This window comes from Anguilla anguilla, chromosome 2, assembly GCF_013347855.1.
Source record: "Anguilla anguilla isolate fAngAng1 chromosome 2, fAngAng1.pri, whole genome shotgun sequence".
NCBI classification, from domain to species: Eukaryota; Metazoa; Chordata; class Actinopteri; order Anguilliformes; family Anguillidae; genus Anguilla; species Anguilla anguilla.
Genome location: NC_049202.1, coordinates 47050460 through 47076920, shown reverse-complemented (window position 1 = coordinate 47076920; position 26461 = coordinate 47050460). Strand labels below are relative to the sequence as shown.

The 26461-nt window shown below is 50.2% G+C and overlaps 1 protein-coding gene across 5 annotated transcripts in view; it reads right to left on the bottom strand.

Moving 5' to 3' along the window:
* Positions 1-26461, bottom strand: part of sdk1b (sidekick cell adhesion molecule 1b) — a 351675-nt gene that overhangs the window by 93837 nt on the left and 231377 nt on the right. For 3 of the 5 annotated variants that reach the window (XM_035405015.1, XM_035405017.1, XM_035405019.1), the window contains 4 exons: positions 11170-11196; positions 6674-6785; positions 5648-5838; positions 111-194 (listed from right to left, as the gene is read on the bottom strand). In XM_035405015.1, the coding sequence (XP_035260906.1) occupies positions 111-194; positions 5648-5838; positions 6674-6785; positions 11170-11196 (414 nt within the window). The remainder of the gene's footprint in view (positions 1-110; positions 195-5647; positions 5839-6673; positions 6786-11169; positions 11197-26461) is intronic. The other 2 variants (XM_035405016.1, XM_035405018.1) reach the window with 1 other exon arrangement.

Sequence of the window (26461 nt, the reverse complement as noted above, 5' to 3'; positions counted from 1 at the left end):
AGTTTAAAAACAGAAAGATAAAAAAACAACAGCACACAATCAGCTCAGAGTGGCACGTCTGGGTCACTGGGTCACCCGCAGGTCAGCAGTGTGACGAGCGGGGCACTCACCTCTGGCCTGGCACGGGATGTCCACCGTTTTCTCCACCTCCCCCACGGTCCTCCGCTTGGGCTCCACCGTGAAGCGCGGGGCCTCTGCAGAAAGAAAGAAAGAAAGAAAGACAGAAAGAAAGAAAGGCAAAGAAAGAAAGAAAGAAAGAGAAAGAAAGAAAGAAAAGCTATCAAACAGCTATCCTGAGAGGAACTCGTTCATTTGTCTAGAACCTGACACGTCCCTTCAGCAGATAGTGGTGGTACTGGTCTACTGATCTCCCCCACCTGGAAATTCTCTGTTCTCCCCCTCCCTGACCTGTCCATATCCACTTTTGAATTCCATCCTGTCTCTATCACCTACCCTGCTAACCTTTATATTATTGTTATTTATCGCCCCCCGGGGCCCCTGGGAAGCTTCCTGGATGAGCTAGACACCCTGCTCAGCTCCTTCCCTGAGGACGGCACCCCGCTGATCCTCCTCGGAGATTTTAACATGCACCTAGAAGCCTCCCAGTCTGCTGCCTTCCTACCACTACTTCACTCCTTTGACCTCTCCCTACAACACTCTCCTCCCACCCACAAGGCAGGCAACCTCCTAGACCTGATCTTCCTGAGGACCTGCTCCAGCTCCAATCTTACGGTTACCCCCCTGCATACGTCTGACCATCATTTCATCTCCTTCTCCCTCCCCCTCTCTCCACACCCTCCCTCTCCCCCTCCCATCCCCACTGTCACTGTCCGCCGTAACCTCCGCTCCCTATCACCCTCTTCTCTTGCTCACAGAGTGACTGCCTCCCTCCCCACTCTTCAATCATTTTCCAAGCTCCCCACTAACTCTGCATCCTCCACCCTGACGTCATCTCTCTCCTCAGCACTCGACTCCCTATGCCCCTTCGTCCCTAGGCCAGCACGTTCATCCCCTCCCAGTCCATGGATGTCTGACATCCTGCGCACCTCCAGGGCCACCCTCCGCGCTGCTGAGAGGAAGTGGGCCAAATCCAGGGACCCATCTGACCTCTCAGCCTATCAGTCTCTCCTGAAAGAGTTCTCTTCTTCTGTCACTGCCGCTAAGGCAAAATTCTACCAAACCAAAATTCATAACTCCATTTCTAACCCTCGTCAACTTTTCTCTATTTTCTCTTCTCTCCTCAGCGTGCCACCTCCTCCACCCCAGTCTTCCTTCACTGCAGATGACTTTGCAGCATTCTTTGACGAAAAGATTGCAGACATCCGCACCTCCTTTGCCCCCTCTGCGTCCTCCGCCCCCTCTGCGTCCTCCGCCCCCTCTGCGTCCTCCGCCCCCTCTGCGTCCTCCGCCCCCTCTGCGTCCTCCGCCCCCTCTGCGTCCTCCGCCCCCTGTTTCTCCACATTTTCTCTCCTCTCAGACACTGAAGTCTCCCAGCTTCTGCTCACCCACCGCCCTACCACCTGCGCCCTCGACCCTATCCCCTCATCTCTCCTTCAAGCAATCACACCAGACATCCTCCCTTTTGTCGCCTCCCTCGTGAACTCATCCCTATCTTCTGGATGTTTCCCCTCATCCTTCAAGAAGGCCCACATCACCCCGCTGCTGAAGAAACCCACACTAGATCCTTCAGTCATTCAGAACTACCGCCCGGTATCTCTCCTCCCTTTCCTATCCAAAACACTCGAACGTGCTGCATCTAACCAGCTCTCTGCTTATTTCTCTGAGAACAACCTGCTTGATCCCCACCAGTCTGGCTTCAGACCTGGCCACTCGACTGAGACTGCACTCCTCTCGGTCAGTGAGTCACTCCATGCCGCACGAGCAGCCTCCCTCTCCTCTGTCCTGATTCTCCTAGACCTCTCCGCTGCATTTGACACTGTGGACCACTCTACCCTCCTGTCCTCCCTGGCAGCAACAGGGATCCGCGGCACAGTCCTTGACTGGATTGAGTCCTACCTCTCTGACCGCTCCTTCCAGGTTGCCTGGGCGGGTAAGGTATCACCACCCCGTCCCCTCACCACCGGAGTTCCCCAGGGCTCAGTCCTTGGTCCCCTTCTCTTCTCCATGTACACCAGATCCCTTGGCCCTGTAATATCTGCCCATGGCTTGTCCTATCATTCCTATGCCGACGACACGCAACTCTTTCTCTCCTTCTCCCCATCGGACACACAGGTCCCCGCCCGCATCTCCGCTTGCCTGAGGGACATACAGAGCTGGATGGACAATCACCACCTGAAGCTCAACCCGGGAAAGACGGAGCTAATCTTTATTCCTGCTCTATCCTCTCCCCTCCTCGACTTTTCCATTTCCTTAGGGGACACCGTAGTGACATCATCACCCTACGCCAAGAATCTCGGAGTGATGATGGACAACAGGCTGTCCCTCTCCAACAACATTGCAGCAGTAACCCGGGCATGCAGATTTTTCCTATACAACATCCGCAGAATCCGCCCCTTTCTCACCACCTACTCAACCCAGCTCCTGGTCCAAGCAATGGTTCTATCCCGCCTGGACTACTGCAACTCTCTTCTGGCTGGACTACCGGCATCTGCCACCAGACCCCTGCAGCTCATTCAGAATGCTGCGGCTCGTCTGGTCTTCAACCTCCCCAGACACTCCCACGTAACTCCCTTGCTCACTACCCTCCACTGGCTGCCTGTTATAGCTCGCATCAAATTCAAAACATTGGTTCTAGCATACCAGGCAGTCAAGGGATCAGCCCCAGCATACCTTCAAAAGATATTCAAACCCTACATGCCAGCCAGATCCCTCCGTTCTGCTACCTCTGGACGCCTAGCACCTCCCCCTCTTCGCACCTGCACTTCCAGAACACGTCTCCTCTCTGTTCTGGCCCCACGATGGTGGAATGACCTCCCTGTGGAGGTCAGAACAGCTGAGACTGTGACCCATTTCAAACGACGACTGAAGACCCACCTCTTCAGGCTGCACCTCTCCCCATCCCTTCCCCCCCTGTAAATGACTAAACTTAGGGTTGTAACTAGGCAGCTGTTTCATAGGTGTTTCATAGGTGACTTAGTTGATGCGCCCGTCTTAACGACTACTTGTATTTTTATTTATTTTTATTTTTCCATAGATTGCGTTGTTGCCGTTCTCGTTGTTAGTGTTAATCAGTTTAACCACCAGGGTCCAGGTTGAACTATGCGGTTGTTCCCTGTACTTGGACCGGTACTTCTCTCTAGGGGTTTCGTCATACTTGTTCCTGGTTATGGTTATACACTTTGTTGTACGTCGCTCTGGATAAGAGCGTCTGCCAAATGCCTGTAATGTAATGTAATGTAATAACTGTATCACTCATTAGGAAATAATCAGACCTGTACTGACCCCATCCATAATGTGGAGGGAGAGGCTGAGCAGGATAAGACCATCCTCAGCCTTTCTGTCAGGCCCCAGTGATCAGGAAGTTACATGGAGAAAGCAGCGGTGAAGCAGATGCAAAAATACTGTAACCAGGCGAGGCAGAAAGAGCATCCCCCTTGGACATTCAGCAGCTGAGCTTCGCGGCACCTTGAATTTGATTATTATTATTATTATTATTATTATTATTATTATTCATATTAAAAGCGCTGGGTTTTGTGTTGGCGGTTCGGTTAGATGTTTTTCTTGCAGATACTTCTCTCCGGGGAGTATAAACAGTTTATAAAACTGTAAACCGCTTTATAACAATGCCACTGATAATGGCCTTCCATTAATACCTTTCAGAGCCCAGCGAGAAGAGCAGGAGGGTGATGCTGGCTCTGCAGGACTCGCATTTCAAAGGGAAATCCACAGCCTCACTCTCTGCTTTACGTGGCAAAAGTTGAAGTGCATCTGCTGCATGTGTAAGCAGGTGAATGCATACATATTCAGAGACCCCAAATCAAATTCCAACTATTTAAATACGCGCAGGGTCCCCTGACTTACACATAATGGCACACATAATCCTTTGAAGGTGCGCGTTCAGCTTCTGAAGTCATCCAAAGCGGGAGATGCAACAATTTATTCATCGTGTTACTTGCTCCTTTATGCATATGCATCTATGCTTTCTTCCTCTCTCTAATCACAAAAGGCAAACTGTCAACTTTTTCTATACACGAACACTACACATCTAGAGAGTGAAGAGGACAGACTATACATATTTCAAATGCTGTTCAGTTCTATAAGTCATTCAGGCAGTTACTATATACACTTTGACTGTGCTACTTATGAACATCCTCCATACAAAAAAATGGCATTTTTATATTTGGTTATTTATACTAATGTATACATTCTAGTGATTTTCTCTATTCAGTAGAGAGGAAGCATTTATTTATTAGTGCAGTCTACAGAAATGGACTCTCTGTGGCCATGGGCCCATTGCTACTGCACTCCTGAGGGAGACATTCCTCCACTTGTCCAGTAAAAATGCAGCTATATAAAGGGTTACAGACAGTGTTAGACAGCATGAAACATTGCTTGTCACACTATATGAGGTCATCCTCTAAATAAATATATATATATATATATAAAACAAAGCCAATACTTAAATGTCAAAACAATAGCACCAAAAGGCATTAACGTTATCTCGCTTCAACCGCTTCCCTGCCTCTGTGTAAATGACTGTGTGGGACACGTTAGTGAACGAACAGAAATTTCATGTGCTAAAATGCATTGTGCATCGGACCCATTATCAGACAGTAATTATCGTGTTGTTGCCGCCTGGATAGATACTGCATTTAATGCGAGAAGCAACCATATAGCCATTAAGATTTAAACAAGAAAAAAAAAGATCTTAGAAGTTAGTTCTACTCAACAATCCATTATCTGGGCTGTAAACCAAAAACTCTGACAAGAAAAAATGTTGTTACTCACAAAAAGACTACAAAACCCACATGGCCACATGAATCGGGATGAGCAGGTGTGAAACGGGATCACACTGATAGCACGCTGACGAAATGTAATTGTGAACAAGCAGCAAACAAGCCGGTTGCGCGGTGACTAATTTGCAGTCAAGCAGCAGGGCTGCAGTACATGTGCACGGACGGGCGTCCTGCTGGCACACTCTGAGTGTTTGCTTATGCTAATTCAGCTCGGATAGAAAGGAGCGTAGCTGACAGCCTTAATGCCTACGGCTATTTGTTACTCCTCATCTCATACGAATCCGAAGAAGGGAAAACATATTCCAGTGATTCAAAGACAACAAAAGTGCCTAAGGTCAAACAAACAAGGATGAAGGGGAAGAAAAACCACTGCAGGCGAATGATTTGCTCTGTATGATTCACTGTGGAGACAGTCAGGCACAGCAACTTTGAAGAATCCGCACATCATTGCAAACACACGCACACATGGTAATGTGGAATCATCTCAGTGTTTTGTGTAAACAGGCAGCTGAATTTTGGTATTAACCCTCAGCTTGGGGGCGAAAATGTGGGATTCATTAAGACCGTGTGGCCTATAGGTGCTCACTGGTCTCCAGCACAACGCACAGTGTCATCAGATGCATAGCCCTGCATGCTCTCTGTCCAGGCTGGGCAGTCCTCCGTCCAGCAGAGGGCACTGCAGCGCCCGCCCGGAGCTCCTCTCCTGGAAGGCGGGCGAAGGCGTGGCTCACCTGTGACGAAGAGGAAGGCCCTGGCCTCGGCCACCTTGGCGCTGCTGTCCAGCAGGGCGGCCTCGCACACGTACGGCCCCGCGTCGTCGGAGCCGGGCTTGAAGACGGTCAGCCTCCGCCCGAACGTGCCCACGCCGCTCGTCAGCTTCACGCCGCTCCGTTTCCAGGAGACGCTCAGCTTGTCGACCGGCCTTTAGCGTGAGGGAGCACACAAAGGCGCCGTAAGCGCAAAGGGGCCAGGGTGCCGGCGCACAGCCCACCCCGCACAGCTCGAACCGGGCTGCGCGGGGAGAGGCGCCCGCGTCGCCTTACTGGTTTATATTCCTCCCACCGATGCACTCTGCATAGCCTGCTCCGGCTCTGATCACAGTTTCCGGTAAATGAGCACAGGATTCACAGAGAACAAGGGAATGAGTCACTGCACACGGTGCGGCTTTGCTGGCGGTAGATAACGTGTTCAGAGACCTGCTCAACACGGGGTGCTGGAGACAAGAGCGCGCTGCAGCGCAACACCGCGAGACTCCGAGCAGCAAGGGATTTCACAGGAGCACTATGGCTACGTTACATTAGAATTAGCATGCGGAAGAATAATCATTTTTTTGTATATATGAAAAAACTTGCTCCTTGCCCAAAGTGAAACTCTAAAGGGAAGCCGTGTACTCAATGGTTTTGCTCAAAAATAATGTGTAAAACACCAGATGCATATCCAGAACATTCAGGCAGAACATTCTGATTTGGTTTTTAATTTTCTTTGATATTAGATATTATCAGTAAAAAACTGACAGAAAGATACTTAAAACCATTATTTATAATTGCATTTGGTGCCTGCCTTATCTGCTCAATTCTGCTTTTCATGGTCTGTGAGAAGCACCAGGGTATTTATCCAGCGCAGACTAATTTCTCCTCTCCGAATGGCTGTGTTGTTTGCAGATGAAAATGGGCGAGCCAGTGGAGCTGATTGAAGCTGGCAGACCGGTCTGGATGTGTTATATTAGCAGGCGTGCCTGCGGGCTGCCGGGGACTGACCTTGCGTTAGCCACACACTCCAGCGTCACCTCGGTGGCCCCCGCCACCACCGTGGTGTTCCTGGGAGGGACCACGATCACCGGAGCCATCGGGTCCGCTGGAGCGTCCGAGTCTGTCCGTGGGAGAGAGAGGGCTGGGTCATGAATCAGCGCAGGTTTGACCCAGGCTAGTATTCATCCTCTAAACATACATTACACAAACACAGCCTTCTGTATACAGTGTCCTATGACCATTCATAACGCAGGTACGACCTACTGCATACAGCGTGCAATGACCATTCATAACACAGACACACCCTACTGTATACAGTGCGCTATGAGCATTCATAATGCAGACACACCCTACTATATTCAGTGTGCTATGTCCATTTATAATGCACACGCCCGACTGCATACAGTGTGCTATGACCATTCATAACACTGACACACCCTACTATAGTCCGAGTAATAAGTCATTACCCAGACACACTACTGTACACAGCAGGACAGACTGATTGGCCGGGTGAGTTTTTCTTCCACGCTTACATGAGAATCCAGAGAACAAGTATTTCCAAGGGTTCCCCTCTCCCTCTCCACTGTAAAGTGTGAGCAGCTCCCTTGCTTAAGCTGTTTTAAGTGCAAATGCAAGATAGCGCTGCGCCACTGACTTTCTCAAGAAAGGTCAAGCTGAGCTACAAATTAGACTGGGAGACAGATCGTCTTCGGCGTGCTGTTCAGGTGACACTGACAAAAGGACAAATGGGACTTGCAAGGTGACGCGAGGAGAGATGGTTCTAAGCACCTTAATTAAGAACGGGGGGGGGGAGAGATCCCCACTCCTCCCGGGCACGCCACGGTGGCTCATTTGACAAACATGAATTGTTAAAGCATTGCAGCGTGTGCCGTGGTGTTTGGAGTTTGGATTACCGCGTGCTCTTTAACCTCCCTCATTAGCCAAGGACCCCTTAAATGTGTCTGCCTCTCCTGGGACAGAGGGAATCCACGGGAACAGCAGGCACAGTAAATAATTGATAGATGACTTGGCAGTGGTCCTGAGTCGGATTCGTGGAGAAGTAAAATCTAAATGTGCACTCTTGAATCACCGCAACAGCAGAGCAAGTGATAGATTACCAAAGCGTATGCGTGTGCACGCGTGGATGTGCATGCGAATGAGTGCGCGCGTGGATATGCGTGTGTGTGTGTGTGTGCGTGTGCGTGCATGTGTATGTATGTGCGTGCATGTGTATGTATGTGTGTGTGCGTGCGTGTGTGTGTGTGCGTGTATGCGTGGATGTGCGTACGTGCAGACAGGCGCATGTCCACACCTATCCACGTGTATGTGTGAATGTGCATGCGTGTGTGTGTGTACGCGTATGTGCGGGCGAATGTCTTTGTGTGCTTGTGTGTGTGCACATATGTGTGCGTGGAAATGTGTATATGCCTGTGTATGTACGTGTGTGTGAACGCGTACGTGTGCAGGTGCATACGTGTGCATGTGTGTACGTGCACGTGTTTGAGTTTTCACTCGAGGACAGTTAATTATGCAAGTAACTAGCTTTCATTTTCACTTCTGCTCGTGTTTTTTTCCCCCAAATAAAACTATCTTATAAAACTAACATGCTCTTTTGAGACAGCAAACTTAAAAGGAAAAGGCAATAAAGGGACTCACACACCCACTCTATTAGGAGAGAAACGGGAAAGGCACTATCAAAACCAGCTCCACTTGTGTCACAGGAAATCAATGAAAAACTAAAATGTTGAGATCTTAGGAAAATTAATGCAGAAATTAAAATGAGGTGTTGAAGCTTGGGAATCTACTGTTTGATGTAGTCTTTGAAGAAATGCATAGATGTGGTACATGAATGGAACTCACAGGCTTTTCAGCTATTTTTTTTTAAACTTTAAATAAAGATACTTGAAGATATGTCAGGAATATTCAGACATGGAACAAATGCTCCAAAACAAAAGCAGGCAAAACAGTAAATAGGCCGACAAAGACCACCAAAGTAAAGCAGCTGTGGCTAATTCTAATTCTAATCCTCAGCATCAAAATCTCATTTTAAGGTTACCATTTGTTCTATTTTAATGAAAAACAGCAGCATAGGTGCTTTGGTTTTAAATAAGCACACACTGAACTCGTAGTCATTAAGGAGGTAGCCAGCTGTTTTTTCCCCCTCATAGCAAACATCAATTTCATTGATTTCTGGGGGAAAAAACCAACAGTATGAAATGCAAAAAATGATTTGAAATATAAAAATCATGTTTGAACACAACGATATTGTCTCCTTACAGAAGCAATGGGGGCAGCTCCACGGAGGAAAGAGCAGAGGACGTGCCATATGTCTGCATGATGAACTCTTTACCTCTCCTGACGGGGAAGAAACTCAATTCTCCTGCAAGGCCACCGCCATTTGTATGTAATGTGTTGTGACAGAATTCATTCTGTATGCAGTTTCTGGGACCTCTAAGAGCTCGTTTCAAGTCAAATTAGAGAAGCAGTTTGAAAATCGAATAATAGGTGGCAAATAATTCATACGGGTGCCACAGACGCGCGGGCGGACGGACGGACGGACGGACGGACGGACGGACGGCGGGTGCGTGACGCTCGCGGCTCGGCGGGCCCGCGGTCGCGCCGCTCGCCTCGCTGCACGTGGGAAATTCGAAACGGCCGTGTGATCGGGCGCCGCGCGGGGGACGGAATATCTCGGCCGGCCGATAATTGGATCATGGCAACAAAAAAAAAAATCACAGTAAAACTCTTGTCAGAGGCCGATAAGCTGAGCTCCCGAAAAGACTTATGACGCAATCAAAACAAAATGTCCTGACCTCGGGAGTCCAGCGGCGGTAACTACACCCCACACCCCCAAACAGCCTGGGAAACAACGCCTGGGCCTAACAGGATTGGAAAAGGCTTTAGAGGAGGAGCTGCAAAGCAATCCCATCCGACGGATTAAGAGAGAAAAAACAAAACGTATCCACAGGAAGTCTCAGAGATTACAGCGTGTCGGGATGTTAAACGCGTCCGTCAGAGCGGCCCTGAGTGCGGTGAAGCAGCGCGGGGACGCCGCCGAACACGAGCGGGCCGCCCGTCACCCCGCGGAGTTAGCGGCTAGCGGCTGCGCGCTCAGGCCTTTACGCCGCGTTCAGAAACGCCGCGTAGAGAGAAGAAATAAGGCGCGGCGAGGGTTCTCCACGAGCGGCTGAGGTGCGGAGAATAATGAGAAATCTTCACATTGTGGAGGGGGGCGGGGGGAAAAAAAAAACAGGTCTCAGGGGCGTGCGAGAGGTTCTCTCTCCCTTAAGTGGCAGCTTGAAGTTTTCTGGCTGAATTCGATAGCTGGTCGGGAAAGAGAGCGCCACCCCCCCCCCCCCCCACCGCCCCCCCCCCACTCCCTCGCTCTCTCCAGTGCTTTAAGGAGAGAGAGGAGAAACCAATAATTTGATCCTATCCACCGGGGATCTGCTCAGCTCGGCTCATTAGTTTTCTGTGTTGACAGGCAATGTCATGTTGCATCCTTTAGCCCCTCCAGTTTCATCTTCCTCCCCAGAACGTCAGGAAAGCCCAGAATGAGATTCAGAATGAATCCCCCGCCCCCCCTCACCCACCACCCTACCGCACCCCACCCCCAAAAAAGATGCATTTCTCTCCGTCGGCCTCCCGGCCTTTTTATTCACAGACAAAGATGTGACCGTATTTATATATTTATTTTAGCATCCGACAGCCAATTCCCTGCTTCTGGCGCTGCGCAATTTCCCCTTGGCCGACCGTGCCCTGCCTCAATCTGGAGCGGGTGTTAATTGAACCGAACGCGACCCCCCCCGTGTGAACGCGGCGTCGGGTGCACGGCTGCGTTTGCGGCGGCACGTCGCCGAGCCCCTCCCCTCCTCCCTCCTCGTCGCGTTTCTAAAGGGATTCCAACAGGTCCGGGTCTACAGCGCACTTACACCACACCGCACTGAGAGAAAGGACCAGTGCAGAGCAAACTGCTCCAGTATTAGCTGCAGCGCCACAGCCTCTGATTGAAACCAACCTAAAATGGAGGCTGGGTCCCTTCTTACGTGCCGAGCTCTTTTTGCCAGTTGCAGGGAATTGGTTGTCCGCTTATCTTTCAGCAAAGCTCCACGCGGCATGATTGACAGGTGGCGCGTTCATGCTGTGGGATGACAGCACTGCTGGTTGAGTATCCGCAGTACTGCCTCATGCAAGTCTGAATGCGCTCCACCACAAAAGGAGGCACACTGAAGTGCATGGGGTGGGTGCATGCACACACACACACACACACACAGAGTTCTGACTCCGGCAGTTCCCAAAGTTAAGAACGACACAATAACTTTTCTCTGAGCCAGCAGAGGGTGCTGAAAGAGAAGCGTGACATTCTCGCATTATTTCAGCCTCTGCCGTAGCCCACATTAGACAGCCGATTTCATTAGTGACCCCTGACAGATTTCCTACAGAGGGAAGAGAAAACAGGAAACATTTAGGAAGTGGAATCCTTTGGTTTCCTCAAAACGTCTTACCAAGAGTTCCTCGGTTCTTCTTGCTTACTGTCCGGCAGCAGGGAGAAAGAGAGAAAAGGGAAATTCTATGACTCATAAGGTACAGTCTTAATCACATGTTGCCCATGCAATACTGCAGAATTTAATCCGTGAAACATGGAGTAAAACCAGAGAGATGCAGACACATAAAGCAGAACAGCGGAGACTGAAAGGTCTTTACTCAATTAGTCCTTTCCAACATGAGTTGAGTGGTGTGTGTGTGCGCGTTTAGTCAAGGGGCAGAAGCATAAAAATGTGTACATTTGCAGCACAATGGTTGGAGAGCTTAAAGCAAATATTTAGCAGATGTTAAAAAAATTATAAAGAGAGAGGATTACATCTTTTCATTTACTTTAGGGCAAAGGTGTTCCCTTCTTATCAAAACATACTTAATACTTCAACAACAGCAGATCAATTCAACCAAGTGAGCATACAAAGAGTGGCCCTGAATCTATAGCTAACTGATTAGCATTCCGAGGCACGCTAGCTCTGCCTGTAACATATTGGAAATTGAACCGGAAAGAATTAGACAATTTGCAGCAACGCTTATCAGCTAAATTTGATTCCTTTACCTGAATCTGTGTCGCGGCCTTAATTTAGACAGTGTCATTCCACATCAGTTCAGCCGGAGTGGAGACAGACGATATGCGCAGCGCCGCACCCAAAATGCTGCTCGTCAAATTAGAACGGCTGATGAGCAGCAGAGGGGCCGCCAGATTGCCGCCCAAACAGAGCCGCCGAAGTCATGAAACATTCAGCCCCGCAGGAAGCGCGGGACAGGGACTCCGTCCGCAGCGCGTTTGGACGTGAAGCGGGACACGTGAAGCAGAGTCTGCACAGAGCCCCGACACTCACCAGTCAACACAAAGTACACACTGTCCTTCCAGCTACAACAAGGAGTTGAGTTCAACTCCTCAGTTAGTTTACACGGTACTTTTTGACCGGGCCAATTATGGTACGGGTGCACACAAATTTGAAAAGTGTTGTCATGGTTTGGGGATGCATATTTTTGTGTGTTTTTTTTACATTCGTTGAATGCCTCCCGGAACAGGACGACCTGAGGTGTCAAAACAGAGAGCGGTGGAGAGCACTGGAGGAAATAAAATAGGACATACGGCAGGAGGAATAAAGCGGAGAAATAAATTCCATAATCCAACAAAATAACTAATCAGAGCCCAGAGGTCACAGTGATGGGGGGGAAAGAGTGCAGAGAGAGAGGGATGTGAAATAAAAAGTGAGTGAAGTGGATAAAGGGAAGGCAGTGAAAGACTGACGGAGAGCTCGGCTGAATACGGGAAAAGCACAGGAATTAGCAGCTTTATGGCAAAGGAGGAGCTGACATATGAAAGCTCAAGCACTGCTGTAACAGATCACTTAAAGAGCATCAGATAATATGCTATGCACACTGAATGTGCTCTTGTTGTTGCTTGAACTACTTTTTTTATTTTATGACCAACTTGAATATGGGGAGAAACAGAAAAGCTGTTGGCTGCACAGGACTCAAGGGTGTAGTCTGGGCTCCACCACAGAGAGACAGAAGAGCAGGATGGCAGTCCCATGTCCCCGGCATGCTGAGGAATATGTGTTAGGACAGAGCTGCTCGGGGGGGGCAGGTCTAACAGAGAGGTGGGCGGGGGTCGCAGACATGCCGAATAAAGACGGAGCGGCCGTTTGTTCCCCGAGCCGCGGCGGCCGCCCGTTACCCTGTCCCTCCGGGCCCGCCCCGCTGGCGTCCCGTCATCTTCATTTAGGCGTGGCCCTTTGTTTGCTGGGATCCCCGCGCTGGCTGGGGGGCCCCGGGGGGCCGCACGCGCTCACAGCTCATTCAGAGCCACCCACCTGAACACAGCTGCACGCCGTCGTCCCGGCCCGCCCAGCCGCTCATTAATATTCATGAGCTCGCCGACGCTCAGAGGCACCCCAGTGGCAGGAGCGGACGGTCCCCGCCTCGCTCCCCGCCCCCCCGCTGGTCCCGGTCGGCAGCTGTCCTCCGCGCACAGCCAGTTGCCTGAAAGCTGGCGATCGTCTCCCGCAGGCCCGATACCCCCCCCAATACGCTGCTCCTCGTTAGCCACGCCCATTTGATCCTGTCCGTCAACGACTGCCCTGGGCTCACCCTGGTCAGCGCGGCTATTACGGCGGAGGGCTAGCCGCAGCCCTGCCGGTCCCCGAGCACGCCAGGGTCAGAGGCGGGCTTTGCCTTTGAGCTCGCCGTGCCGACCGCCAAACACGGCGCTAGTTCAACGGACCGTCCCTGAGCCGCGAGCGTCTGGGGTCAGCCGCGAGCGTCAGGGGTGAGCCGCAAGCGTCAGGGGTCAGCCGCGAGCGTCAGGGGTCAGCCGCTGCGCGCCCGTTCACTCCGCGCTCTCCGAGCCTCTCTATGTGAACCTGCTCACCTAGCGCATGGCGGGAGGAGGGGGGTACAGTGATTACCCAGCGTTCTGCACTCCGCTACTCTCTGAAACCCGTATTTACACGCGCAGTTCCGCCGCGCGGCACACGGGCAGGAAGGCGGAGACTCAAAGTGGCGGCGGGCGGGTGCGCCGCGTTCCCCGCCGTGCCCCCCTGCGAACACGTGACCCCCGCTCGGCCCTTTACTATTCACAATTAGGCCTTTCCTCTTTGATTCGCCTCCATACCACTTGTTGGACTGATTGCCATTGCAATTACTGTCTGGAAGGAATCTTGAGAAAAAGGTAGAGCAGCCGTCACTAGTGCCGCTTCTGAATGCAAATGCTACTTCTTTCATGCATATGAGAACATTAGCAAATTAATGGATTAAAAAAAAAACATTTTTTGTTGCTAGGTTAAGCAGAAACTTGACCCAAAGCCTAGTCAGGGTCTGCGGTGTATGTATCACTCTCAACTCAAGCCAATCCATTAGCATAACCAGCCGGTGCAGAACAGAGATACTGTAAATAAATGAAGAGACATGAGGAGAAATGGGATGGAATTATTGTGCAACACTGCACTTTATCCTACGCACAATTGATCCACTCTTGTCAGTCAACGTCTGTAACTCGAGAGCACGCTAACGATACAATTCTGCGGAGTGCTCTGCAAATCGCTAGACTACCACTTAATTTACCATAAACATATTCACTTCAGACTTCAAGTCACCGAATAACATCCTCTGGCCAAAGCCATTCTCCCCATTGCGCACGGCACAGAACATGCATTTTTAACAGCGGCTTGAGATTGGAATAGACATAAAGAGCATGCAATAATTATTTAAGGTTATTGTGCAGATTGTTCAAGCACTGCGAGGCATCGAATTAGCAAACTGTAAGAAAGGAGAATAATGAATGATGTGTGTGAGCCTCATTAAAAATGGAAACCGTTCCAACTTCCTGTTGCTTAGGGTTGAGATCTTCTGCCTCACCTTCCCCCTGACCCCCCCCAAAATGGCCCCCCTCTCTCGTCGTTCAGTATGCTCACTGCATACCCTCTCCTCTCTGACTGACAGCCCTGCCTCTGTTATGCAGGAGACAGTGCTCGCGTACTACACACACTCACACCCGCACACGGAGACCTGTCTGCACTTATTCTCTCATTCCCAGCTCCCGTAACACACGACTCGCAATTAAAACATCTTCAAACGTGCATTTCGAGGGGAGGATGACTGCGAGGCTCAGAAATAAGCAGTTACTGTCAGCCTGTACGTCTCTCTCCCGCTCAGGGTTATTTTCTGCCGTCTCCTACATTCCTCCTACAGAAAGAGGAGGAGAAAGAGGAGGATATGTAGGTGGGTGAATAAAGTAACTGTTTTCCCACTGCACTGACACCTGTTGACCTTTCCAATTTGCCATGTCAATCACCCTAGCAAAGGACCCGCGGGCTGCTCCCAAATGCCACAGCATTCTGACATTTTATCCGCTGACTGTCTAAGACAACATGGTAATTCAGCATTTTCGCCGAATTCGGCTCGAGCGCCGGGTAGTTTGGAAAAAACTACTTCTGATGTTTCAATCCGGCGCACGGAACAAAAAACGAAAGGAGGCGAGGAGCAGTCGTGAAGCTGCGCACCCGCGGAATAAAACGCCTTAAAATGAATATTTGCCCCTATTTAAAGAACGGTCCACTGATGATAGAAATCCCCAGGTGTTAATAAGAGACGAACTCAGAATGTAAATAAGCCCATCTCTCTCTCACATAAGCAAGCTCATACATAACAATTAATACACTGCATATGTTTGAGCGCATCACAGACATGTGCCTTGTCCTTGTTGTGCTACCCATGGGTGAGAAGGCTTAACAATTCCAGTCCGTATCACCTAATGAGGGCAATTACATTTTTTACTCTCCCCCTACAACTCAGGAAGGCCCCTCTGAAACGAGGTAGTGAATACAAAATGGCTGGCTATATTTAACCCTTTTTTTAAAATCTCCAATTACTTCTGAAAGACAGGATGAAAAACAGACAGTGAGAGGAGGTTATTCTGGGCTGGCAGATCCTTACTGAGTCCGACTCCAGCCTCTTCACCGTCTCCGACAAAATTATAGATATTTTCCCCTTAAAAGGAAGCCAAATCTCAGTGGAGCACTCTTTAAATAGACACAGTATCTCAAAGGGCAGAATGCCAGCACTCTGTTGTTTCAGTTTTTAAGTGGCGTTTCAAGTGCTGCTTTTGGACTGCCAAGATCCGGAACGTCTCCCTGCATCGGCGGCGTCCGCTCGCTGGCCGGTAAAGAGAGCTTCTCGGTGTCCTTGATGGGCCGTGTGCGACAAAAGCAACCCGAACGCCGTCCTCGCGGGCTTCGCATAATGTGCGGTCACCACAGGGCGAATAAAAAAAGTTAATTAAATCATAAATAAAACGAAAACGGTCAGGATGCTCTCGCCCGCGCTACCCCTGAAGTGGCCCTTAGTGATTTAATGAGTTTATTAATTAGACGACTGACGACCATCCCTTTCCCTGCACAGCGAGGAGAGATGCGTCTCACGCATTCCCATCTAGCCCTGGGTAAGTGGTCTAGACCTGAAGACAGCACAGCTCACATGTACTGTAACGGACCTGAAGACAGCACAGCTCACATGTACTGTAACGGACCTGAAGACAGCACAGCTCACATGTACTGTAACGGACCTGAAGACAGCACAGCTCACATGTACTGTAACGGACCTGAAGACAGCACAGCTCACATGTACTGTAACGGACCTGAAGACAGCACAGCTCACATGTACTGTAACGGACCTGAAGACAGCACAGCTCACATGTACTGTAACGGTCTGGTCTGGAGTCTAAGGCGGAGCCTTGGACGGCCACACCAGAAAGCAGAAAACAACATTCACATCATGCCATAAGCTTTACCGTTTCATTCTGAAGAGCTGTGCTCATGAGTGCATGGGAAAAGTTTGATGAGCCCAAATTAGCAGAGCTGTTCCCTCTTTCCTGTTTGGACTGAACAGAAACTTTCATGTTCCTTGTTTATTAGGCATTTCGGCATCTATTTGCATTTTTTTCCTCATTTGATTTCATTTACTTTTCTCAATCTACCCAGCTGTACCCTCAGGAACATTTTTATTTTTTTCCCCACAAGACTCGACAGTGCAGCAAACAAAATTTAGGATTCATTGGATTTCTTCCTGCATTGTTCTGTAGAGCCGAGCAGAACGTCTGATTATCAGAGAGAGGGCACACACACACGCACACGCACACACAAACCGGGACAGATATCAGAGTGGCTTTGGTCCAGAAATAAACACACATCAAGCACTGGGGCCGATGAATCCAGTCAAAGAAAAACAGGCTCAACGCTGAAGATGCCCGCAGGCTACGTGTGTCTGTACTCAATCGGTACGGCAGTACAATGAAACAGTAATTATATTCACACAGGTGATAGGGACGCCCATGCATATGTACACGCTTTTTAAAAAACAAATTAAGCGAATCGCCACCCAAACATATCTTTCTGCATGCTGGCTGATCTCTCCACTCTACAGTACAGTCATTGATATAACATCTAGAGAGCCCCCTAAAGCTGAATGACGCCACAGCCTCTGGAAGGGCTGTCAAAATAATATTGTACAAATAATAGAAAGCCTTTATAAAACAAAACATCCATTAACCCCGATACACAGTACAAGGCACAGGCCACCAGTACACGTTTTAATCAAAGCCTGGCATATGGGGAGGGGGGGGGGGGGCATGTGGCTGCTGCAGGGCATGCAGGCTCTGGGCATGCTTGATTTCCTCAGAGAGGGAAAAGACTGCAAGTCATTAAATAAACGCACCCTCAGTACGGAGTAACTAATGTGGGCCAGCAGCTCAGTCTATACAGGGTATACAGAATAAGCTCTTCAGTTGCTGTTAATTATTCTTTTAACTCAAACATTCTGTAATTGATTCCCTATCATTTTAAATACAAAAATACCGTAAAATAGTCACAGTGAAAACAGTCTGATGGGTAAAAATAAAAATATAAAATATAAAATAAAATAAACTGAGGTAAAAATACACCTCAGAACACAGCTCTCCATAAGGATATAACTCACTGCATAGATTAAAAGGTCAGAATAAAATGACTAGTTTGCAGAAGTATCTTTAAAAGTTGAGAATAATTGAAGAACTTCTGAGAGGATGTGGAAAACTCTACTGCTTTGATCGCTTACAGGATCATGTGAAAAACTTCTGCATTAAAGTGCCTTCAGGACTTTAATTTGGGCCCTGGCTGTATAAAACCCTCTTCACTCAGACGCAGAGCACAAGAGTACGCACTGCACGGGCTAAAAATGAAAACAAGAGCTGCATTTTTCACAAATTAATCAATTTAACACATTTATCAGAGTGAAACTAACAGCATTCATTGGCAAGTATTTCTTCAAATTCTGGAGTGTGTGTGTTTTTTTCCCCCTACTTACTCAGTCTTGACAAGTTCATTAAAAGAGACGACAGCTGATGACAATTACTACTACGGCTGCTGAGTAAAACAAACCAAACCCGGTGAGTTTTACAGAAAAATGTTTTCAGGCTTTGAAGTGTGGCAGTTCCGATAGGGCACACGCGCACTCCCATATATAATGTCACTGCCAAGGAAATAAAACACTGCTTTGCACAGAGCATATAAATCGTACATAAAACGCACTGGCTGCATCTGAAGGTTACATCTATTATTCAAATCGACTATTTAATTCAAAGTTTAGTACAGGTTTCCAGTCTGCCGTTCAGTTTGCCTTGGGGTTGACTGTTGCCAGAAAGATGTTAAGGAAAACACAACAGGAAGCATTCCCAGTCGTTGCTCCCACATCGAGCAAGTACACAACCCTTCACCCTCCGGAATAAAAGTTATCTTGTTTACAAAAGGAAATCTGCGGGGAGAAGAGGGCCATGATAAATAAATAAAGTTGATACCCCTGACTCCCTTTATAACAGTCAGAAGTTAGGAAACGATAAGTCCTGTGCCATATGCTCAGGATCACTATTGGTTTCCCAGGACAGACACACTCAACGGCTGCTTTCCTATGGAGGTGTGAGGCAGCTGGAAGTGAACTCCATCTGGCCATGTCAAGGGCCAGGGGAAAATACATCTACAGCTCACACGAGGGGACAGGAGATTTCTCTTCCCATTTTAAATGGAATACAGGCTCAGCGGTATATTACATTTCTTTAAAACGCCTGCAAACAGAAACTGGAAGCACAAATATGGAAGTTTTCAATGAAAACAAATCGAAAGCCAAGACCCTCGATGGTTACAGACAAATCGATGATATGGGGTTGCCATGGTGTTTGTCTCATTGCAAATCGCACTGTGGTGCAAACTCTTGCAGGGTCAAATATATGATTGTGAAAAAGCATTTCAGGTAAAGGCACAGCAGCTGAATTCCACTTTATCGTCTCTTTGCGGAGTACACTCCAGACATCATAAGGGCACTTCTCTCTCGGCAGAGAAGACAATGTTCAAAGTTCAGTTAACTTTGATTTTCAGTTAATGATGATCTTCTCCCTCGTCCACAATTATATCCTACTTTTGTAGGAGTGGGGGGAAGATTAAACGAGACAAACAGATGCTTGACCTCCAATTTGCTCACTTCTTTCATAGCTAAAAAAAACCCCAATCATTAGTGATTTTAAAGATCTGCATCAACAACAACCAAAAAAGACTGCTCTGTTCCATGCGTGACCGGCCACCAGGAGATGCTCAACCGCCCCTGAGAATGGGCCGGCGCTGGCCGCCGTAAGCAGAGTGAGTCCACTCAGACCGCCCGCACGGCGGCGTTCCCCTCAGCTGGAGCGCCCTTTCCTAAAGGGGAGCAAAGATGGCGGGACGGGCCCCAAGTAGACACGAATAACGCGAGCCCCGCCAGCTGAGAAACGTCTTCAGGCGACGCACGCCGCCGCTGCTGCTGCGCTACGCCGCCTCCTGTGCGCCTGTGTCGGCCCCTGCTACGCCACGCCGCCTCCTGTGCGCCTGTGTCCGCCCCTGCTACGCTATGCTACACCACCTCCTGTGCGCCTGTGTCGGCCCCTGCTACGCTACGCCGCCTCCTGTGCGCCTGTGTCGGCCCCTGCTGCGCTACTCCGCCTCCTGTGCGCCTGTGTCGGCCGCTGCGTCCGGGACTCTCACGGGGAGCTGAGGGAACTGCCCTCCGGCTTTTTCCGAAGCTTCCATCTCCGTCCAAACGCGCTTTCACACGCACTGGCAAGCGCTCTGAGAGATTATCCCAAATGTGTCTAATAGGAGAGTTTGGCTGAAGGACACGCCTCCTCAGAGGACAACCCACAGACAGATCCGCTTAATTACCGCCACTTACCGCTCTGTTTATCCCTGTTACTCAGTTTCAGCGCATTTCAGTAGCCTGGAAAAGTGGGCCGTGAATGCGCTGAAACACCCTGCGTTGCCTCCCTGTTGAGTTTTCAGCAGTGCTGAAATCGCAGGTTCCCTCCTCCCTTTCTCAAATGCCTGCTGTCGGGGGCTGCGGTCTCCTCGGGGCAAGGGTCAGGAAACAAGTCCATGTCTCGCAGGGAGGGAGACGGTTGGGCGGTTAGCTGTTGTCATGAAAACAGGACTACAATTAACACTTCCCCTGCGGTTGGCGGGGAACTGCGGTCTCAGCTACCTCGCGAGCAGTTAAGGCATCAAATGGACACGCATCCCCCCCCCCCCCCCCCCCCCACGCCTCCCCCGCCTCCCCCCAGTTCCTGACAAAAAGTGCTGAACGCCACCACTTTCAGAGCCGGTGGCAGGCGGAGGCGCAATACCCACCGGTGTTCACCTCCGAATTGAAAAATCTGCTCCGGCGATTTGGCGACGCAACAAAGCGACCACACAAGCAACTGTGTGGAAAAGAGGGGCTGGCTCTATTTCCAAAGGGACTTCCACACCGCACAAGGGAAAAGGGGGAAGAAAACCCGCCGTTAAACAGGGACTGGAGAGAGAAAACACTCCCCGTTTCACTGATATGAGAGCAAATAAAACCACAGGCAAACGTATAATTTGCATGTTAGACAAAAGCGCCAGATGACACCACTTTGTCTCTAGAACAGTCATTCACATTATATTGACTTGAAATGTCATGTTGGATGAGCTGGTATTCATTTTGAATAAAGCATTCAAAGAAAGGTCGGCATATAAGCACCCACAGAACTTTATAACACTTACTCGATACCAGCACTTATCGTAACACTCTACTCCAGGTATTTCAAAATAGTAGCCTACTTTATGTATGAAAGGTGCTATACAAAGTTTTTTTTATTATTATTATTGTTATTATTAAAAGTGGAATAATACATAATTCCATACACCTTCCTCTAAGAACCAGTCCATATCTGAGCATCCTTTCAGATGAATAATTATCATTTTTATTTGCGAGAGAAAATCCTGATTTAGGCCCATGCATTTAAAAACTCTGACTATAACCGTGATTTCGACAAATCCATTTATGCATTTAAAGCCTGGGCACATTGTATTTGTCTCGAGCATAGTTTGAGTGTAACGCGACTGTGGAAATGCGGTTTCTGTGTCATGTGACGACGCAGGAACAAACGCAGCTTAAAGTCAGCAGCTCAGGAACGCCACATTCCGATTGCTATTGCCGCGATGGCCTCCAAGTGCTAGTGAATTGCAAAATACCAATAACACAAATGTAAGTGCTTCTCTCTATACTCATTGTATTAATATCCATTGTTTTCAAATAGCATTATGACATGGCTTTCCGCCATTTCCTGCCAAAGCAACGCAGGCGGACTGGTGTAATGAGAGACCTGCAGCCCCATGTACGAGAAGGGGACTGGGGGAACAGGTGCCTTCAGCGCGCTCCAGATGAGCCCATAAAACCCACAGGAGAACACACAACGCGCCCCGCCTCACCCTCCAATTAGGAGCGAGCGGACCTGCGAAGGCTGCGGAAGGGAGGGAAGATCCGGCTAGGCCCAGCACTCCCAGGCCTGCCAAGCAGGCAATCAGGGTTTATGAGGAAGGCATTCACCGGAGTGCGCACGGGCCTGGCATAACCTCGCCATCACTAATGCACCCTGAAGGCTTGTGCAATTAAACCGGCAGCCATCTGTAATTACCATGCCCTCTATGCGCGGCACTTACAGCGGAGAGATTGGTGGGCGGTGCGGCGGTGTGTAATTTCCCAAATTGTGGAAATAAGCGTGTGTACACTGCGGGCGTCATCATTAGCTTTCAGACATATGCCTGGGCATCGCGCGGCAGCTGCGGCCTCCAGCAGACCAATGATTTAAGGGGAGAAGAACGATCTCGTAAACACATTGTACCGATATGCAAATGAGGTGCAAAAGGAGTCATCGTTCGCGCGACGGGGGGACGCGTGGGCGTCGTCTCCGTCTCGCGGTGCTGCCGCGGTTTCCGCGTGGAAGCCTCCGCGCCGACTCCGTCCTCCGAGCGATAGAACGCCGCCGCCATTAAGCTGGTAGTGCTGCCCCGGACTCCATAACGGCAGCCGTGCAGCCGGTAATACGCCGCGTCGCGCTACAGTGGAACTGACTGCCGGTGCCATTAGTCTGTGACATAGGCCACCGAACAGGCCCTGTGCTATCAACCATCGGATGGCGACAGCAGTGGTGAAGGGACTCCGAGCTCTGAAAAATGAACAAGGACCCAGAGAATGAAAAAAGATGAAGCCAGAAAAGCTCTCTGTACCAGTTCCATCTTTCAGATTTCTCAGATTTGATCCAATGTCCGCCAACAGCATTTTTCGGTTGCCACGTCCACGGGCGAAGACGAGCAGGCGGGCGGACGCACAGGAGTTAGGACCCAGCCCGGGCCCGACCTACCAGAGCCGGAGGCAATAAGGCCAAGTCCCCGCTCTGGGCCGAGCTCCACGCAGGCAGCTCCGGGCCTTCCCCGAGCTAATATCGCACACACACCTTGCTAAACCTCCGTAATTAACTTGAGGAGATTAATCTCCGGCGCTTCCCCACGCCAGGCAGCGCTGTCCCCCAGTACAAACGGTTAGAGCGGAATTAGTGTATTATCTGTTATTGAAGCATACACGCCATCACTCAGGGTCATATAACAGAGCTGCGTTAGCCCGGCGCGTAGCGTCCCCTCAGACTGAGTTACGGGCTCCTCTCCCACGCTGTGATTAAAGCTCCGTGTCACTGCGGGAGCGGAGGGACCGGCCGAGCTGTTCCCCATCAGCCCCCCCGAAGGCAGCCATCAGCCACACGGGCAGCGCGCGCTCACCACGCCAACAGCCGCACCACCACACCCGCAACTCAGCAACTTCAACGCATTTAATCAATTCCGCTAACGATACGTTCTGATAAAAAGATACATTTTTCACCCCCACCGGCTCCTGGGTTTGAGACCGGCTCGGCTGACTTTGGGCTTTGCCGAGCGGGTTGCGCTGACCTCTTTAAGAGCTCAGGCGGGGGCCGCTCGGCCCGGTGGGGGTTTCTCTGGACTCCATCTTTCAGCTGTGTGGAAATGAGGACGGGGGTGAGCGGGGGGCCCCGGGCGCTGAGGGGCCCGCGGCGGGGTGCGCTGATAACGCCCTGGAGCGCACTCTGGAGGTCATTTCAATCACGGGCGCGCTCTGTGAAGTCCCCTCCAGCTCCTCACCCCGGTCCCATTACCCCTCTCTGTTTAAAGCGTCCCCGCTGGCCTCTGCAAGCTCACCGGCTCACCGGCTGGCGGAGAGAGGGAACCGCAGCCCGAGTGCCGACTCAGCGCAAACGCGGGCCCGAGCCGCCGCCCGGCCGCCTCCCGCAACGGCCCAGCGGAGGGCCGCGAGCAATCTGCCGTGAGCAACAGTCCGGCGAATGGGCGGAAACGAAGGCAGTCTGGTAAAGGTTCCACCTGAGGGTCATTAGGAGGATCTCAGGCACTCTGCAGCGACGGGCTTTAGGGCCGATGAGCGAGCCGCGGCGAAGAACAGGAACCCCGCCCGAGCGCACACCCTGGTCTACACGCACGCGTGTGCGTGGAAGGGCAGGGTGGGGGAGCGCTTGGAAGACCTGTTGAGCTTTACTGAAATTAAAACATCATTACTGCCCGTTCCAGGTAGCTCCGGCGCGTTGGGTTGCCACGGCGTCCCGCCTGAACGCGGCCCGATTAAGGAGAAGCCCGCAGCCTGTACAGCGGCTCCCAGGAGCGCCGGGCCTCCGCCGGCACGCAGGGCTGCCCGTTTCACCGCCTTCTTCCGAGGCCTCCTGCTAACAGCTCCATCCCCGCTAACGGAACAATTAGACAATACGCCCGGGCAAAGCGTCCTCATCCTCCAGCGGAGATTTATACACACAGCTCACACGCAGCTCTCAGGAGACGGAAGCAGATACAAATGAATTAATAAATCAGCAGTTTTTAAACTCCTTTCTTTGCACCCGCAGAACCTCCACTATCTTTCTCCTTCAGATTTCCTAAAGCTTTTCTGTTTCCAGCTCGGCTCTTCCCCTCGCATCTTCAGAAGGGGAAAATAAAAAGATGGTAGACTTTTCCGGCATGCGGCTGCTTTGAGTGCTTCTGCCATCTGGCTGGCAGCCATGAGATCAGCAGCGCGAGGGAAGCGTCGGGCCCGTGCCGGGAGGGCTGGCTTTAACGCGGGCGGAGCGCGGCACGCTGCGCCGAAACTTTTGAGGAACGGCTTCTCCCGCGCGGAGATTCCTTAGAAACGCGCTCCGTGTTTATTTTCACATCAGACATGCGGGAGGGAACTGCGCCGGTGCTTTGTGAATACGAGCCAGCGCTGTATCGTGTGTTTGCACGCTCTATCGGTGAGCGAGGGCGGCTGACTGCTCCGCGCTGGAACACCACACCGGAGGGCTGTTCCTTTCTTTCCCCCCCTCTGAATGCGAGACGAGACTGCAGCTACTCAATCCTGACCTAGTTAAGTCTACCTGTATCACACTGTAAAATATTACCGACACGCTTAACAAGGTTAACAGAATGAGTTGCTCTCACGTTAATGAAATGGGCTTGATTTATTAGTTTCCGCACATTTCCCCTTACCAGGATTCAATTACAGTCAGCATTCGTACCGCGTCTGCACTGTACGACAGACGCGACGAGGAGCACCTCACTGATCTTAGCTCCCGGCATTCCAAAGTGATGCGACTTGAAGCCTGCCTATTTGCATTCCAAAAAACACACAGCGTTGTTTTCACCTCCAGTGTGTACTGCACTTAATATGCTTCACATGCCTCGCGTTAAAAATAATGTCACTTTCCAGCTGCAGACTGTTAGCTCGCAAATTGAACCGTGTTTTTTTGAGTCGTAATTACCACCAATTCTGACAAACGATCTATTCGTCAAATAGCTGATAGCGTCGTTGGCTTTTCTGTCCTAAATAACCAAGCCGTCAACAAGCCCACTTACGCTTCACAATCTGCGTACAATGACTTAAATCCTGCATGCAGTATTCTAACAATAAAGCCATCTGATGACTGCCAAAGATAGCTCTGAAGATAGCAACAAGGGGAAGCCGATTAGGCACAATTAGATCAGATCATTTGATAAATCTGTTTGATAAAGTGCCAATATACAGACGGGTGACAAATTAAAGGAAAAACCAACAAGCTGTAAAGTGTCTTAGTAAGGTGTTGGGACACCACAAGCTGCCAGAACAGCTTCAATGCACCTTGGCATAGATTCTACAAGTCTCAGGAACTCCACTGGAGGGAAGGAACACCATTCTTCTAAAAGATATTCACGTTTGGTGTTTTAATGAAGGTGGTGGAAAGCGCTGTCAAATATGTTGGTCCAAAATCTACCACAGGAGTTCCACTGAGGTGAGATCTGGTGACTGCAAAGGTCATATTATATGATTAACATCATTTTCATACTCATGACACATTCAGTGACCACCTCATGCCCTGTGGATGGGGGCATCGTCATCCTGGAAGAGACCACTCTCATCAGGAAAGAAACGTTTCGTCATAGGATAAATGAGATCACTCAGAGTAACTTTGTATTGATTTGCCATGACTCTTCCCTCTAAGGGGACAAGTGGAAAATGCCCCCCACAGCATAATGGGGCCACCAGACCCCCTCACTGTAGGGGTCAATGATTCAGGCCTGTACTGTTCTCTTGATGTATGCCACACATGCACTTGTCCACTTGTTGTGAATATAGTGGATAACTATAAGGATAACTCATCTGACCATATCACTTTTTCCATATCTCTGTAGACCAGTGCCTATGGCTTTTGCACCACTGAACTCTCAAATGTGTTTTCGCCTTTGCAATGAGGGGTTTATGCACTGCAACCCTACTATAACGTCCCTCTCTATGAAGTTGACGGACTGTTCTTGCTCACACAATCTGATCACATCCTGCGTTGACATTCTCCGTCACCCGAGAAAGAGTTGCTCTTCTGTTTTCACTAATGCATGAGCATAACTGCTTACTTGTATAATGCAGAAGCCCTGTATGGAAGCATCTGCATTTGTTATGTTTCCCCACACATTTATTCAGGTTTCTTCCGAGGTTTTTTGTCACCCGTCTGTATTTGGGAACGTGCCCAGATGAAACTGCAGGCGAATGAAACGCCGATCTTTGAGACTGCGCTGCGCAGCCACGCCTGAAGGACACGCGCGCGGCCTCGTTCGCGTGCGGTAAATATGAGAAGGGTAAGAGCGCACAGAAGAGCGGAGGGGAGAGGCAGAGAGACAGCGCTCGCAGGTTCAGCTCCCAGGTGGCGCACTGCTGATAACGGCGCGCGCGAGCTAGCGCGAGCTAGCGCTGGCACCTGAAAGAGAAACGACGCCCAAACTCCGACGCCGAGAGGATCCAGACTGATCCGGGGCGCGCGGCAGGCGGAAACAAGCAGACAGGAAGCACGCGCGAAACGCCTCAGCCATCGCAGCC